This window comes from Nannobrachium achirus, assembly GCF_963921795.1.
Source record: "Nannobrachium achirus genome assembly, chromosome: 13".
Taxonomy (NCBI): Eukaryota; Metazoa; Chordata; class Actinopteri; order Myctophiformes; family Myctophidae; genus Nannobrachium; species Nannobrachium achirus.
In genome coordinates, this window is record NC_137833.1 from 56,331,758 (window position 1) to 56,350,435 (window position 18,678).

At 44.8% G+C, this 18,678-nt stretch overlaps 1 protein-coding gene across 1 annotated transcript in view; it reads left to right on the top strand.

Moving 5' to 3' along the window:
- The window catches only part of LOC308297458 (PDZ domain-containing protein 7-like), a gene marked incomplete at both ends in the record, with an annotated part of 72,304 nt that overhangs the window by 39,260 nt on the left and 14,366 nt on the right, over nt 1–18,678 (top strand). The window contains one exon of the mRNA XM_080740864.1: nt 17,536–17,627. Coding sequence (XP_080596990.1) covers nt 17,536–17,627 — 92 coding nt within the window. The remainder of the gene's footprint in view (nt 1–17,535; nt 17,628–18,678) is intronic.

Below are 18,678 nucleotides of genomic sequence, written 5' to 3' on the forward strand. Positions count from 1 at the left end.
GTACTGCGTTCGGTGTTGTATCTGTCGCGTAACTGTCTGTGTTTAAGGTTGTGGCCAATCAGGGACTAGCATTCCTGGTGACGTCACCATCAACAGCCAATGAGGGATCAGCATTCTTGTTGGCATTAACAAGTGTGACCTGACATAAATAACAAGGTGCACCAGCAGAGTGCACCTCACATGGCCAAGAGTGCACAAGTTGCAAGTTGGCACCTCGACAGAGTGCAGTCTATTTTTCCTTTCTTTTTATTTTGCATGGCATTGCCAGCGTTCTGGGATGAACACAAGAACGCTCGCCTCAAAACACGCTCCACCCTGAGCAAATGCAGTGACTTCAGAACGGATTAACAGGTTTTCCTTTATTTTGTTTTTTTGCAGAGCGACACGTTGTGAGCTTGTAGATCTGCTGTTTTCAGAGTGCAAACAAGTGTAAACTCAGCCATTACGACACCATCCAGGCACTGCTAAAATACATTTCCGTTGACAAAATCAACGGTAGATTTAGTCAACTAAAATCTTATGCTATTTAATCGACTAACTAAAGTACAACTAAAACATTTCAGATGACTAAAACCAAATTACATTTTATTCAAAAAGACTATGACATAGAAAATGTCCATGATTGGTCAAGTTTCACAAGGGTGAAAACCTGTAGTATATTTCCTAACTAGAAAGAATTCTGGGAAATTGCGAGTGTGTCTGTCTTCTCAGGAGGAACAGCCTGCTCTTCCCCTTGCTGAGGATCGCCTCAGCGTTGTCGGACCAGTGCAATGAGCTGTTCAGGTGTATTCCAAGGAATTTGTAGTTGTCCACAAACTCCACCACCTCTCCGTTTATGGTGCTAGGCACCGGGGGTACACGATTAGACGTACGAAAGTCCACGATCATCTCCTTGGTCTTGCTAGCATTAAGCCGGAGATGGTTGGCCTCGCTCCACTGCACAAAGTCCCTCACCACCACACCATCATGCTCAGCTGTGTTTTCACCAGAGATCTGGCTCACCACCACGGTATCATCTTAGAACTTCTGTAGATGACAGGACTTGGAGTTGAAGCAGAAATCAGAAGTGTAGAGAGTGAACAGGAAAGGAGAGAGTACAGTACCCTGCGGGGCATCCGTATTGCTCACCAGCACATCAGATCTACAGTTCTGCAGCCTCACGTACTGCGGTCTGCCCGAGAGGTAGTCCGTAATCCATGCAACCAGGTCCTTTTCTACCCCCATCAGCGCGAGCTTCTCCGCAAGCAGAAGAGGCTGGATAGTGTTGAAGGCGCTGGAGAAGTAAAAAAACATGATTCTGACTATTCAGAGAGTTCTTCCATTGCGGGGTCAGAAACAGCGCTGGTCATGTGGTTCATTGCACTTTACCCCTCATAGACATCAATGCATTCTGTAAACTTCTGGTTTGCGGTTTGTCACAATACGCCAATAGATGTGTGCGTAGAAGATCTGGCCCCATGAAGTGAACGGAGATGACAACTCTCTGTAGGTAGAAGGCTCTGTGTGGAACTAGTGTGTTGCCCTCTAGGCAACCACAGTAAAAAGTCATCTCATGGTGTCCATGTTTGTTGGTCTGTTTGTTCGGATCACAGTACTTCACTGGGGCCAGTATGGAGCCCTGTGGAACTCCATATTTGGTAAAGAGTGATGCCATATATTTGATGAGGTGAGATCCAACGCAGGAGAGCGTCTTAAAAGCTGATTCTGCAGAGTGTGAGGGGCATTATTTACAGTTGTTTGAGGAATTAGCTTGAGGGACAAGACACACCCAACCAAGAGATGGAGAAACTGTGCGATGCTGAGCTGAGGAGGATGCAGCAATATGAAGTGGATGTGACTCTGGACCCTGATACAGCACAATGTGAACTCATCCTGTCTGAGGATGGAAAACAAGTGAGTCATGGAAACATACAGAAGAATCTCCCAGACAATCCAGAGAGATTCTCTAGATTTTTCACTGTCTTAGGAAAACAAAGCTTCTCCTCAGGAAGGTTTTACTATGAGGTTCAGGTTAGAGGGAAGACTGGCTGGACTTTAGGAGTGGCCAGAGAGTCCATCAACAGGAAGGGATGGTTCAGACTGAAGAAGTCTGACAATTGTTGCTGGTCTATAGTGTTGAGGAATGGAAATGAGTACAAGGCTGGTGCTGACCCTGATGTCCACCTCCCTGTAAGAGGGAAGGTCCAGAAAGTGGGAGTGTTTGTGGATTATGAGGAGGGCCTGGTCTCCTTTTATGATGTGGAGGCCAGAGTTCATCTCTACTCTTTCACTGGCTGCACCTTCACTGACAAACTATATCCATACTTCAATCCTTGTCGTAATAATAATGGTTTAAACTCTGCTCTGATCATCTCTCCTGTCAATCACACTGATGACATTTAGACAGGGATGAAAACATAATCCATGCCTCATGGCCGTTCCAACCGGGCAGAGCTAAAGATGAACCGGTTCAGCCAAAGGTCTGATGATGGAGCCATTTCTCCTTTCATACAGAGATCCCAGTATTGCCATAACGAAGACCTGGCATTATGACGGCCTTGCTTTCAAACTGGCATGATATCCTCCTGTGGGTGTTTTTACTTGCTCCAGCAGAGTACACAAGAACTGCGTTCGGTGGTGTATCTGTCGTGTAACTGTCTGTGTTTAAGGCCGTAGCCAATCAGGGACTAGCATTCCTGGTGTCGTCACCATCAACAGCCAATGAGGGAGCAGCATTCTTGTTGGCATTAACAAGTGTGAACTGATATAAATAACAAGGTGCGCCAGCAGAGCATACTGTACATGGCCACGAGTGCACAAGATGCAAGTTGGCACCTCGACAGAGTGCAGTCTATTTTTCCTGTCTTTTTATTTTGCATGCCATTGCCAGCATTCTGGGATGAACACAAGAACGCTCGCCTCAAAACACGCTCCACCCTGAGCAAATGCTGTGACTTCAGAACGGATTAACAGGTTTTCCTTTATTTTATTTTTTTGCAGAGCGACACGTTGTGAGCTTGTAGATCTGCTGTTTTCAGAGTGCAAACAAGTGTAAACTCAGCCATTACAACGCCATCAAGGCACAGCTAAAATACATTTCCGTTGACAAAATCAACTGTAGATTTAGTCAACTAAAATCTTATGCTATTTAGTCGGCTATAACTAGAACACAACTAAAACATTTCAGATGACTAAAATATGCCTAAAACTAAATTACATTTTATTCAAAAAGACTATGACTAAAACTAAATAGAAAATGACCATGATCCTCTATAATGGTGACATCACCGATAATGATGCTTCCAGATTGGCTGTGAGTTTACCAAGAAAGACATGATGATGTCATTCTGTGTTTTTCAAGGGTTTCCCAATTGGATCACATAACCGAATGCTGCTCCCTGATTGGCTATGAGTTTACCCAGAATTGCGTAGAACCAGTGTGTTTCCCTCTAGGCAAACCACAGTAAAAAGTCATCTCATGGTGTCCATGTTTGTTGGTCTTTCGGATCACAGTACTTCACTGGGGCCAGTATGGAGCCCTGTGGAACTCCATATTTGGTAAAGAGTGATGCCATATATTTGATGAGGTGAGATCCAACGCAGGAGAGCGTCTTAAAAGCTGATTCTGTAGAGTGTGAGGGGCATTATTTACAGTCGTTTGAGGAATTAACTTGAGGGACAAGACACACTCAACCAAGAGATGGAGAAACTGTGCAATGCTGAGCTGAGGAGGATGCACCAATATGAAGTGGATGTGACTCTGGACCCTGATACAGCAAACTGTGAACTCATCCTGTCTGAAGATGGAAAACAAGTGAGTCATGGAAACATACAGAAGAATCTCCCTGACAATCCAGAGAGATTCTCTATGTATTTAATTGTCTTTGGAAAACAAAGCTTCTCCTCAGGAAGGTTTTACTATGAGGTTCAGGTTAGAGGGAAGACTGACTGGACTTTAGGAGTGGCCAGAGAGTCCATCAACAGGAAGGGAGGGTTCAGACTGAAGTCTGACAATTGTTGCTGGTCTATAGTGTTGAGGAATGGAAACAAGTACAAGGCTGGTGCTGACCCTGATGTCCTCCTCCCTGTAATAGAGGAGGTCCAGAAAGTGGGAGTGTTTGTGGATTATGAGGAGGGTCTGGTCTCCTTTCATGATGTGGAGGCCAGAGTTCATCTCTACTCTTTCACTGGCTGCACCTTTACTGACAAACTATATCCATACTTCAATCCTTGTCGTAATAATAATGGTTTAAACTCTGCTCTGATCATCTCTCCTGTCAATCACACTGATGGCATTTAGATAGGGATGAAAACATAATCCATGCCTCATGGCCGTTCTGGCCGGGCGGAGCTAAAGATGAACCGGTTCAGCCAAAGGTCTGATGATGGAGCCATTTCTCCTTTCATACAGACATCCCAGTATTGCCATAACGAAGACCTGGCATTATGATGGCCTTGCTTTTTTTTCACACCGCCAAAGCTGGCATGATATCCTGTGGGTGTTTTTACTTGCTCCAGCAGAGTGCACAAGTACTGCATTCGGTGTTGTTCGGTTGTCGCGTAACTGTCTGTGTTTAAGGCCGTAGCCAATCAGGGACTAGCATTCCTGGTGACGTCACCATCAACAGCCAATGAGGGATCAGCATTCTTGTTGGCATTAATAAGTGTGACCTGATATAAATAACAAGGTGCGCCAGCAGAGTGCACCTTGTTACACACATGGCCAAGAGTGCACAAGATGCAAGTTGGCACCTCGACAGAGTGCAGTCTATTTTTCCTGTCTTTTTATTTTGCGTGGCATTGCCAGCATTCTGGGATGAACACAAGAACGCTCGCCTCAAAACACGCTTCACCCTGAGCAAATGCAGTGACTTCAGAACGGATTAACAGGTTTTCCTTTATTTTATTCTTTTGCAGAGCGACACGTTGTGAGCTTGTAGATCTGCTTTTTTCAGAGTGCAAACAAGTGTAAACTCAGCCATTACGACGTCATCAAGGCACAGCTAAAATACATTCACGTATACAAAATCAACTGTAGATTTAGTCAACTAAAATCTTATTCTATTTAGTCGACTATAACTAGAAAACAACTAAAACATTTCAGATGACTAAAATATGCCTAGCACTAAATAACATTTTATTCAAAAAGACTATGACTAAAACGAAATAGAAAATGTCCATGATTGGTCAAGTTTCACGAGGGTGAAAACCTGTAGTATATTTCCTAACTAGAAAGAATTCTGGGAAATTGCGAGTGTGGTTGTCTGTATATTGTCTGGATATCCAAATTGTCATGTGAAGCTCGACCAACCCTCGAGCTCGCACCCCTCCCCCATTGAACTCAATGGGCTTCTCCTCTATAATGGTGGCGTCACCGAGAACGCTGCTTCCTACGATGATACAGGAAAGAAGAAGATTGGCTGTGAGTTTACCAAGAAAGACATGATGACGTCACTCTGTGTTTTTCAAGGGTTTCCCAATTGGAGGACATAACTGAATGCTGCTTCCTGATTGGCTATGAGTTTACCCAGAATTGTGTTGGTCGCTGGTCACGTGGTTCATTGTCACTTTACCCCTCATAGACTTTAATGCGTTCTGTAAACTTCCGGTTCGCGGTTTGTCACTATACGCCAATAGATGTGTGGCCCCATGAAGTGAACAGAGATGACACAACTCTCCGTAGGTAGAAGGCTCTGTGTGGAACTAGTGTGTTGCCCTCTAGGCAAACCACAGTAAAACGTCATCTCATGGTGTCCATGTTTGTTGGTCTTTCGGATCACAGTACTTCACTGAGGCCAGTATGGAGCCCTGTGGAACTCCATATTTGGTAAAGAGTGATGCCATATATTTGATGAGGTGAGATCCAACACAGGGGAGCGTCTTAAAAGCTGATTCTGTAGAGTGTGAGGGGCATTATTTACAGTCGTTTGAGGAATTAGCTTGAGGGACAAGACACACTCAACCTAGAGATGGAGAAACTGTGCGATGCTGAGCTGAGGAGGATGCAGCAATGTGAAGTGGATGTGACTCTGGACCCTGATACAGCACACTGTGAACTCATCCTGTCTGACGATGGAAAACAAGTGAGTCATGGAAACATACAGAAGAATCTCCCTAACAATCCAGAGAGATTCTCTCAACTTTTCACTGTCTTAGGAAAACAAAGCTTCTCCTCAGGAAGGTTTTACTATGAGGTTCAGGTTAGAGGGAAGACTGGCTGGGTTCTAGGAGTGGCCAGAGAGTCCATCAACAGGAAGGGATGGTTCAGACAGAAGTCTGACAATTGTTGCTGGTCTATAGTGTTGAGGAATGGAAATGAGTACAAGGCTGGTGCTGACCCTGATGTCCTCCTCCCTGTAAGAGAGGAGGTCCAGAAAGTGGGAGTGTTTGTGGATTATGAGGAGGGTCTGGTCTCCTTTCATGATGTGGAGGCCAGAGTTCATCTCTACTCTTTCACTGGCTGCACCTTCACTGACAAATTATATCCATACTTCAATCCTTGTCGTAATAATAATGGTTTAAACTCTGCTCTGATCATCTCTCCTGTCAATCACACTTATGGCATTTAGACAGGGAGGAAAACATAATCCATGCCTCATGGCCGTTCCGGCCGGGCGGAGCTAAAGATGAACCGGTTCAGCCAAAGGTCTGATGATAGAGCCATTTCTCCTTTCATACAGAGATCCCAGTATTGCCATAACGAAGACCTGGTATTATGATGGCCTTGCTTTTTTTTCACACAGCCAAACAAAGCTGGCATGATATCCTCCTGTGGGTGTTTTTACTTGCTCCAGCAGAGTGTGCAAGGACTGCGTTTGGTGGTGTATCCGTCGCGTAACTGTCTGTGTATAAGGCCATAGCCAATCAGGGACTAGCATTCCTGGTGACGTCACCATCAACAGCCAATGAGGGATCAGCATTCTTGTTGGCATTAACAAGTGTGACCTGATATAAATAACAAGGTGCACCAGCAGAGTGCACCTTGTTACACACATGGCCACGAGTGCACAAGGAGCAAGTTGGCACCTCGACAGAGTGCAGTCTATTTTCCTTTCTTTTAATTTTGCATGGCATTGCCAGCATTCTGGGATGAACACAAGAACGCTCGCCTCAAAACACACTCCACCCTGAGCAAATGCAGTGACTTCAGAACGGATTAACAGGTTTTCCTTTATTTTATTTTTTTGCAGAGCGACACGTTGTGAGCTTGTAGATCTGCTGTTTTCAGAGTGCAAACAAGTGTAAACTCAGCCATTACGACGCCATCAAGGCACCGCTAAAATACATTTCCGTTGACAAAATCAACTGTAGATTTAGTCAACTAAAATCTTATGCTATTTAATCGACTATCTAGAGTACAACTAAAACATTTCAGATGACTAAAATATGCCTAAAACTAAATTACATTTTATTGAAAAAGACTATGACTAAAACGAAATAGAAAATGTCCATGATTGGTCAAGTTTCACGAGGGAGAAAACCTGTAGTATATTTCCTAACTAGAAAGAATTCTGGGAAATTGCGAGTGTGGTTGTCTGTATATTGTCTGGATATCCAAATTGTCATGTGAAGCTCAACCAACCCTCGAGCTCGCACCACTCCCCCATTGAACTCAATGGGCTTCCTCTATAATGGTGACGTCACAGAAAACGCTGCTTCCTACGATGATACAGGAAAGAAGAAGATTGGCTGTGAGTTTACCAAGAAAGACATGATGACGTTACTCTGTGTTTTTCAAGGGTTTCCCCAATGGATGACGTCACAGAATGCTGCTTCCTGATTGGCTATGAGTTTACCCAGAATTGTGTTGGAACCAGAGTCGTCTAATCAGAGAGTTCTGCCACTGCGGGGTCAGAAACAGCGCTGGTCACGTGGTTCATTGTCACTTTACCCCTCATAGACTTTAATGCGTTCTGTAAACTTCCGGTTCGCGGTTTGTCACTATACGCCAATAGATGTGTGGCCCCATGAAGTGAACAGAGATGACACAACTCTCCGTAGGTAGAAGGCTCTGTGTGGAACTAGTGTGTTGCCCTCTAGGCAAACCACAGTAAAAAGTCATCTCATGGTGTCCATGTTTGTTGGTCTTTCGGATCACAGTACTTCACTGGGGCCAGTATGGAGCCCTGTGGAACTCCATATTTGGTAAAGAGTGATGCCATATATTTGATGAGGTGAGATCCAACGCAGGGGAGCGTCTTAAAAGCTGATTCTGCAGTGTGAGGGGCATTATTTACAGTTGTTTGAGGAATTAACTTGAGGGACAAGACACACTCAACCAAGAGATGGAGAAGCTCTGCGATGCTGAGCTGAGGAGGATGCAGCAATGTGAAGTGGATGTGACTCTGGACCCTGATACAGCAAACTGTAAACTCATCCTGTCTGACGATGGAAAACAAGTGACTCATGGAAACATACAGAAGAATCTCCCTGAAAATCCAGAGAGATTCTCTAGATATTTTACTGTCTTAGGAAAGCAAAGCTTCTCCTCAGGAAGGTTTTACTATGAGGTTCAGGTTAGAGGGAAGACTGCCTGGGTTCTAGGAGTGGCCAGAGAGTCCATCAACAGGAAGGGATGGTTCAGACTTAAGTCTGACAATTGTTGCTGGTCTATAGTGTTGACGAATGGAAATGAGTACAGGGCTATTGCTGACCCTGATGTCCTCCTCCCTGTAAGAGAGGAGGTCCAGAAAGTGGGAGTGTTTGTGGATTATGAGGAGGGCCTGGTCTCCTTTCATGATGTGGAGGCCAGAGTTCATCTCTACTCTTTCACTGGCTGCACCTTCACTGACAAACTATATCCATACTTCAATCCTTGTCGTAACAATAATGGTTTAAACTCTGCTCTGATCATCTCTCCTGTCAATCACACTGATGGCATTTAGACAGGGATGAAAACATAATCCACGCCTCATGGCCGTTCTGGCCGGGCGGAGCTAAAGATGAACCGGTTCAGCCAGAGGTCTGATGATGGAGCCATTTCTCCTTTCATACAGAGATCCTAGTATTGCCATAACGAAGACCTGGCATTATGATGGCCTTGCTTTTTTTTTCACACAGCCAAAGCTGGCATGATATCCTCCTGTGTTTTTTTTTACTTGCTACAGCAGAGTGCGCAAGTATTGCGTTTGGTGGTGTATCTGTCGCGTAACTGTCTGTGTTTAAGGCCGTAGCCAATCAGGGACTAGCATTCCTGGTGACGTCACCATCCACAGCCAATGAGGGACCAGCATTCTTGTTGGCATTAACCCCAGCAAATTTAAATATGAATGTGCGCTTATAACGCCAAGAAATAGCTATATTTAATCATCATAATCACATCAATTTACCAAGCCACGTTGATATACCATACCACAAAATGACCACTAGAGCGAGCCATAGACCATAGACTGTGGAAGCCCCCATGTTAACCCATGTTAAAACCAAGGTTCACAACATTCAAGGATGGGACGATGACGTCGATCCCCATTGACATGAATGGGAGACCCGCGGGCCGCCATCTGAGCTCAATACTGTTCAATTCGTGCTTGATCGTCTAAAACCACCATCGGTATGGGCACCGGAACGTATACAGATGCCACACAGAAAGTTTCCGAATCAAAATCCGACCTAGTGAAGCTGCGTGAGGGTCGGATGGTTTGCATTGAGCCTAGCGGCTAGCAGAGGCCTACGCAAACAGGAAGCTATGGCTTAAAGGTGACGTCATAATCGTATCCTTTTTTTCACGGTTTACGTCTTTATACTAGCCGAAGGTAAGCTAACCGTTCCGCTCCATCTATTAACCCAAATTAAAAGCTTAAACAATGCTTTTATATAAAAGTCGATTAAAGTCGCTTGGCAGGGAACTCCATAGTGAGATAGTCGATCTAAAAGTCGACCGGCCCTGACTGAGTTAACAAGTTTGACCTGAGCGCGCCTTGTTTCTTTTTTTTTTTTTTTTGCATGGCATTGCCAGCGTTCTGGGATGAACACAAGAACGCACTCCTCAAAACACGCTCGACCCTGACCCTTGGCAAACACAGCGACCTCGTAACGGTCGCCAACAGGTTTTTCCCTTCTTTTTTTTGAGCAGAGACACGTTGTGAGCTTGTAGATTTGCTATTTTGCAAGCAAGTGTAAACTCAGCCATTACAACGCCATCAAGGCACCACTAAAATACATTTCCGTTGACAAAATCAACTGTAGATTTAGTCAACTAAAATATTATGCTATTTAATCGACTAACTAGAGTACAACTAAAACATTTCAGATGACTACAATATGCCTAAAACTAAATAACATTTTATTCAAAAGACTAGGACTAAAACTAAATAGAAAATGTCCATGATTGGTCAAGTTTCACAAGGGTGAAAACCTGTAGTATATTTCCTAACTAGAAAGAATTCTGGGAAATTGCGAGTGTGGTTGCCTGTATATTGTCTGGATATCCAAATTGTCATGTGAAGCTCAACCAATCCTCGAGCTCGCACCACTCCCCCATTGAACTCAATGGGCTTCCTCTATAATGGTGGCGTCACCGAGAACGCTGCTTCCTGCGATGATACACGAAAGAAGAAGATTGTCTGTGAGTTTACCAAGAAAGACATGATGTGATTTTCAAGGGTTTCCCCAATGGATGACGTCACAGAATGCTGCTTCCTGATTGGCTATGAGTTTACCCAGAATTGTGTTGGAACCAGAGTCGTCTAATCAGAGAGTTCTGCCACTGCGGGGTCAGAAACAGCGCTGGTCACGTAGTTCATTGTCACTTTACCCCTCATAGACTTCAATGCATTCTGCAAACTTCCGGTTCGCGGTTTGTCACTATACGCCAATAGATGTGTGGCCCCATGAAGTGAACGGAGATGACACAACTCTCCATAGGTAGAAGGCTCTGTGTGGAACTATAGTGTGTTGCCCTCTAGGCAAACCACAGTAAAAAGTCATCTCATGGTGTCCATGTTTGTTGGTCTTTCGGATCACAGTACTTCACTGGGGCCAGTATGGAGCCCTGTGGAACTCCATATTTGGTAAAGAGTGATGCCATATATTTGATGAGGTGAGATCCAACGCAGGGGAGCGTCTTAAAAGCTGATTCTGCAGTGTGAGGGTTATTATTTACAGTTGTTTGAGGAATTAACTTGAGGGACAAGACACACTCAACCAAGAGATGGAGAAGCTCTGCGATGCTGAGCTGAGGAGGATGCAGCAATGTGAAGTGGATGTGACTCTGGACCCTGATACAGCAAACTGTGAACTCATCCTGTCTGACGATGGAAAACAAGTGAGTCATGGAAACATACGGAAGAATCTCCCTGACAATCCAGAGAGATTCTCTAGATCTTTCACTGTCTTAGGAAAACAAAGCTTCTCCTCAGGAAGGTTTTACTATGAGGTTCAGGTTAGAGGGAAGACTGCCTGGTTTTTAGGAGTGGCCAGAGAGTCCATCAACAGGAAGAGATGGTTCAGACTGAAGTCTGACAATTGTTGCTGGTCTATAGTGTTGACGAATGGAAATGAGTACAAGGCTGGTGCTGACCCTGCTGTCCTCCTCCCTGTAAGAGAGGAGGTCCAGAAAGTGGGAGTGTTTGTGGATTATGAGGAGGGTCTGGTCTCCTTTCATGATGTGGAGGCCAGAGTTCACCTCTACTCTTTCACTGGCTGCACCTTCACTGACAAACTATATCCATACTTCAATCCATGTTATAATTATAATGGTGTGAACTCTGCTCTGATCATCTCTCCTGTCAATCACACTGATGGCATTTAGACAGGGATGAAAACATAATCCACGCCTCATGGCCTTTCCGGCCAGGCGGAGCTAAAGATGAGGTCTGATGATGGAGCCATTTCTCCTTTCATACAGAGATCCCAGTATTGCCATAACGAAGACCTGGCATTATGATGGCCTTGCTTTTTTTTCACACAGCCAAAGCTGGCATGATATCCTCCTGTGGGTGTTTTTACTTGCTCCAGCAGGGTGCACAAGTACTGCGTTCGGTGGTGTATCCGTCGTGTAACTGTCTGTGTTTAAGGCCGTGCCAATCAGGGACTAGCATTCCTGGTGACGTCACCATCAACAGCCAATGAGGGACCAGCATTCTTGTTGGCATTGTGTGACCTGATATAAACCAGTAAGACTCCCTAATCGGGAGATAAGCGACCGTCAGATGTGACGTGTGACGTGTGACAGACTGACTGACATGTGGTCGAGGTTTTGATAGTAACTGCGACCTGACGGTCGCAATAACAAGGTGCGCCAGCAGAGCGTGCCTTGTTACACACTAGCCACTAGTGCACGAGACGTAAGTTGGCACCTCGACAGAGTGCAGTCTCTTTTTCCTTTCTTTTTATTTTGCATGGCATTGCCAGTACAGCGTTCTGGGATGAACACAAGAACGCTCGCTTCAAAACACGCTCCACCCTTGGCAAACACGGCGACCTCAGAACAGTTTACAGTTTACAGTTTAGGCATTTAGCAGACGCTTTTAATCCAAAGCGACTTACAATAAGCAGATAACATCACAATAATAAACAAGATAATATGTCAGTACATCATCAACAATATAACAAATGCAAATGGATATCTATCTAGAAAAAACACAATATAATCAAAGTTCTGAAAAAACCTAAAAAACAAAAACAAATGCTAACTAGCTTCATGTATTCATTGATTCTTTTTCTGTAGTGCTAAGGGTTTAGGTGGAGTCTGAAAAGGTGAGTCTTCAGTCCACGGCGAAAGCTAGCGAGTGAGTCCGTTGTTCTAAGTGCGACAGGGAGTTTATTCCACAACTTGGGGGCCAGGAGGGCAAACTGTCTCGGACGAGTGGATTTTTGCCCTGGAGTTTTGAGCGAGGGTTCTGTCAGCATCCCTGTGTTGGCTGATCTAAGTGACCGGGTGGGGGTGTAGGGGTTGATCAGCTTCTGGAGGTATGGAGGAGCCATACCTTTGGCTGCTTTGAAGGTCAGCATCAGTGTTTTGTATTCAGTGCGGGCCGCAACCGGGAGCCAGTGGAGGCTGCGGAGAAGGGGAGAGACATGTGAGAACTTAGGCTGGTTGAAGACCAGTCGTGCCGCGGCATTTTGGATCAGTTGGAGAGGTTTAAGTGCACATGCCGGGAGACCAGTGAGGAGAGAGTTACAATAGTCAAGCTTTGATATGACAGATGTCTGAATGAGGAGCTGGGCTGCCTCCTGGGTGAGGAAGGGTCTGATTTTACGGATGTTATAGAGTGTGAACCTACATGACCGGGTGACTGATGCAATGTGTGCCTTGAATGATAGCTGGCTGTCCAGGACCACACCAAGGTTTCTAGCAGTAGGAACTGAAGTCACAAATGCATTATCTATGGAAATAGTGAGATCTTGCATGGGGCAAGACTTAGCTGGGAAGAAGAGTAGCTCCGTCTTGTCCGGGTTCAGCTTAAGGTGGTGGGCTGACATCCACTGTGAGATGTCGGCCAGACATGCAGCAATGCGTTCTTCCACCTGGGTGGCAGAAGGGGGGAAGGACAAAAACAGTTGAGTGTCATCAGCATAGCAGTGATAGGATAGATTGTGAGCAGAGATAACAGCACCAAGGGATTTGGTGTACAGGGAGAAAAGCAGAGGGCCAAGTACGGATCCCTGGGGGACTCCCGTTTGGAGGGTTCGGGGGGATGAAAGCAAACCTTTCCATGAGACCTGATAGGTCCGGTCCGACAGGTAGGAGGAGAACCACTTTAGTGCCGTCCCGGTGATGCCTAGGTCAGCAAGGGTGTCCAGGAGCAGCTGGTGATTCACTGTGTCGAATGCCGCTGATAGATCCAGAAGAATCAGGACTGCAGAGTGGGAGGCAGCCTGGGCAACATGGAGTGCTTCCGTGACTGCTAGGAGTGCAGTTTCTGTAGAATGGGCTGGTTTAAAACCTGACTGGTTGGGATCCAGCAGGTTGTTCTGTGAGAGATGGAGAGAAAGCTGGTTAGAGACCACACGTTCAAGGGTTTTTGAAAGAAATGAGAGGAGGGATACCGGTCTGTAGTTCTTGACGTCCGAGGGGTCAAGAGTTGGTTTTTTGAGGAGTGGTGATACTCTGGCTGCCTTGAAGGCAGCTGGGACACAGCCTGAGGTTACAGAACTGTTGATGATGGCGGTTATGAGAACGGTCGACAACAGGTTTTCCTTTCTTTTTGAAGCGGTGAAAGCCGCTTCCAAGGTGTGGCTTTGTCTGTCCTGTACCTGTCCCGTACCTGTCCCGTACCTGTCCAGTCCAGAATGAAGAATTGAGGATTGGTCAAGCTTCACATGACAATTTGGCTCTCCAGACAATATTATGCTCAAATTCACCGCTTCACTTTGAACCGAGGTTTGTTTTTTTTTGTTTTTTGCAGAGGGACACGTGAGCTTGTAGATCTGCTGTTTTCAGAGTGCAAAAAAGTGTAAACTCAGCCATTATGACGCCATCAAGTCAGTGCTAAAATACATTTCCGTCGACAAAATCAACTGTAGATTTTGTCAACTAAAATCTTAGACTGGCTGGGATCTAGGAGTGGCCAGAGAGTCCATCAACAGGAAGGGATGGTTCAGACTGAAGTCTGACAATGGTTACTGGTCTATAGTGTTGAGGAATGGAAATGATTACAAGGCTGGTGCTGACCCTGATGTCCTCCTCCCTGTAAGAGAGGAGGTCCAGAAAGTGGGAGTGTTTGTGGATCTGGTCTGGTCTGGTCTCTGGTCTCCTCTTACAGCAGAGCCGGACAGCACCTTCTCGGGCTGCGAATCTTTGGGTAACCCACGATTTGATTCAGAATCGATTCTTGGGGTCACGTTTCGATATATATATTTTTTTGATTCAGAAACGATTATTTTTCGATTTAAAAATGATTTTTCAGGGGCACGGTGGCGCAATGGTTAGCGCTTGGCCTCACAGCAAGAAGGTCCTGGGTTCGATTCCCACCGGGGGACGCTGTGGGCGCTGGCGGCGTGTTCCTCCTCCGCGTCATCAGCGCCCACACCCTAGGTGGGGTTGGCGATAGGGCCTTTCTGTGTGGAGTTTGCATGTTCTCCCCGTGTCTCCTAGGGTTGATACCCTCACAAAAACATGCACGTAATCCTGGTCTCAATAATGCCTCCCCCTGGCCAGCCGGGGCGCCTGATGGAGGGGAAAGGAACTGGTTGGAATAACGTGTTCCTTCCACGCGCTACGTCCAAACCAGGGAAATCTCCACTGTCAGGTGAAAAGAAGCAACTTGGACTCCTCATGCATAGAAGGAAGCATGAGGTCAGTCCGTTGTCTCCCCAGCCGCGGCAGAGGGAGAGCAGAGCCCAGGATTACATAGGCAATTAGCACTGGGTGAAAAAATGGGTTACAAAATTGTGGGATAAAAATTATAAAAAAAATAAAAAATAAAAAAATAAAAACGGTTTTCGATTCAAAACGATTCTCGATTCAAAATGATTCTCTATTCAATTCATAGGATATCAGCATCTACTCCAGTCTGCTGGCATGAAAGCAGAGTACATTTACGTAGCTTTTATAATTGTAAAGGTTTTATCAACGTATTGCAATAATGTAAACACACATAGGTAAATCTAAAACAACATATCTGATTTATTCATGCGTGCACACATTCTTTTAACTTGTACAAACACAACATAATATCTAATAACAAATCGTAATAAAAAGATCATAAAATAAAAAAAATCATAAAATAAAAAAATCATAAAATAAAAAGAAAATCATAAAAATCATAATATCTAATGAATAATATCTAATAAAAATAGATTTTTGAAAAATGAGCATCGAAATGCGATTCGAGTTCGAATACATTTTTTCCTGCACCCCTAGCGCCTTCGCACGCGTGCAAGACACCAGTCATGTTGCCATACCTTAGCTTTTGCTGAACTGACGCCACTGCACTGTAGTGGCATTGTTTCTTCATGGGTCTGGAACAGGACCAGACACTAAACTCTGCATGTGACGGTGGCCCCGGTGACACCAGAGGGGTTTAGCGTGTGATTTATGAGATGGGATCAGATATCGGTGACCATCTGATCCTTCTGTCTGTCAGCCCGCACGCTCACACTGACTGGTCACTCTGAAAGGATCAGCTCAGCTCAACCGCCAACGCTGCATAACATATTAGACCCAATTAGAGCACAAGTGGTGGCACCGTGTACCCATCAATGACTTATCAGTGGCTATCAAATGGTTTTTCTTTTTAATTTCAAGGACATCTCAAAACATGCACAAGAAGTACAGGGCCCGCACACCATCTTCAACTTGCCAAAAAAACTCTTTTTATTTAAAAAGAGTTTTTTTGGCAAGTTGAAGATGGTGTGCGGGCCCTGTACTTCTTGTGCATGTTTTGAGATGATGTTGACCCCCGCCTACGCACCCATCACTAAACTTTGATCAGGTGTGCATAAGACTCTGTTGCCTAATTTCAAGGACAGCCATAACTCAATAAGAGTGTGACACATGGAACTTAACGGACCATTAATTTGGTTCCATTTGTTACACTCTCAAGGGCCTTTTCCACCGGCAAAGAACCGGTTCGGTTTCTTTCGAGTTGGTTCGGGGCCGGTTCGCAAGAACGAACCAAAGTTCCAAGAAAGTTGACAGTCCATAGGCGGGAGAAAGAACCTGAACAGGTTCTTTGCCGGTGGAAAAGGCGCCTCAGTGTCACAGACCTGTAAATGTCCACCTAGAACTAACCCCCCCTGGAACCCTGAGCGTCCCTGGAGACTGTTAACTTCACTATAGAACATTATTTGTGTGGTTGTCTGAAGGGCAACACAATATTGTTCTCGGTCCGAGTTTATGGAGTAACATTTAGCCAATGAGGAACTAGCATTCTCGTGACGTCATCTTTTTGCAGCTTCCTCATTGGCATCACCAGCAGCACCTCATGGCACTCTGTTGGCGCACAAGTGGGCCATACATGGCCCACTTGTGCACAAGGAGCAAGTTGGCACCTCGACAGAGTGCAGTTCTCATTGTCTAAATGTTACTCCATGAACTCTGTGATGTATGGCAACCACACTTGCAATTTCCCATAATTGCACCTTTCTAGATATTATTACTTGCGCAAGCAGAGCGCACAAGTACTGTAATCGGCTGGGTATGTATGTCGGTCTCCACTTGTTGAAGACCGTAGCCTAATCAGGGACCAGCATCCTTGGCAACGTCATCGTTAACAGCCAATGAGGGACCAGCATTCGTGGTGATGCCACTGGTGATGTCAGCAGAGTTTGGTATATAAGAGCATTCCTGCTAAGCCAGCAGAGCACACATTATGGCGCCCTCTGCACAAGTAGGCCATGTTGGCACTTGGCGTAAGTTGGCATCTCGATAGAGTGCAGTTCTAGTTATTATTATTATTATTGTTGTTGTACTACTATACCGATATGAAAAGGTGTAGGGGCTGCTGGTCACTCAGTCCAAAGTTAAAACTGATACAATTGAATTTGGACTCATTCCGTGGTGGGTCCCACTATAGAAACTATACAGTAGCATCTTTAGGCATACAGTAGTTTGACAATTGCAAACATACTGTAACAAACTCAGTGTCTCTTCATTCCTATCTGTCTCTGTAGTTTCTGTCAGACAATGTGATTGAAGATCTAGTGCGCCCCCTTCTGGCCATCCTGGACAAGCCAGAGAAACTGCTGCTGCTCAGAGACATAAGGTGAGTGTTTGTGCATGTGTGTGTGTGTGCGTGTGCGTGTGCATGTGTGTGTGTGCGTGTGTGTGTGTGCGTGTGTGTGTGTGTGTGTGTGTGTGTGTGTGTGTGTGTGTGTGTGTGTGTGTGTGTGTGTGCAGTGAAAAAGTACTCACATGTTTACTTAAGCAAAATTATCAATAATACTGCAATATAGAAATACTCTGTTACAAGTAAAAGTCCGGAATCATACATTTATGTGAGTAAAAGTACGAAAGTATTGGTATCAAAATGTACTTAAAGTACCAAAAGTAAAAGTACACATTATGCAGAATGTTCCATTTTAAGTTTTCCAATGTATATAAAAAATAGCAGATCTACAAGCTCACAATGCATTGCATCGCGGCACATTGTGACCTTGCAGATCTGTAATTTTTCAAATTGACGAAATATATATAGGGCTGAAGTGGTTAATGTATGTTTTTGAATAACAATCCAAATCTACAAAGTAACTAGTAACTGTAGTTTTCAAATACGTGTAGTGGAGTAAAAGTACAATATTTCGATCCGAGATGTAGCGGAGTAGAAGTATTGGAAATGGGAAATACTTTATACTAAGTAAAATACAAATACCTCAAAACTACTTAAGTACAGTATGCGTGTCATCTTCTACCATTCGTTAGAAGCTCCCCCCCCCCAGACATCACCTGGTGTAGAGATGTCACCACTGCCCGAAATGCCAGGACTATTACCATGGTTACCATGGGGTAACTTCTGCATGTTAGCTCATCGGTGTGTTTAGAAACAGCAGAGAAGTGCTGTAAAAAGGGATTTAGGAAGAATGTGAGGCTAGAACTCCATATTTGGACAAGACTGAAGCCATCAACATGACATAACTACTTGTAGGTCTCTAACAATATAAGTGGTGGTGTGCACAAGGTAACTGTATTCTATTACAGGCCAGAATTGTTGAAATTGTTCAGTTGTTGCCTTTGTGTGTAAAATGTTGAGGTGGACTGTGGATCTGGATGGACCGAAAGGAATTCTTACATCTGTGACAGTTGGACACAAGCTTTAT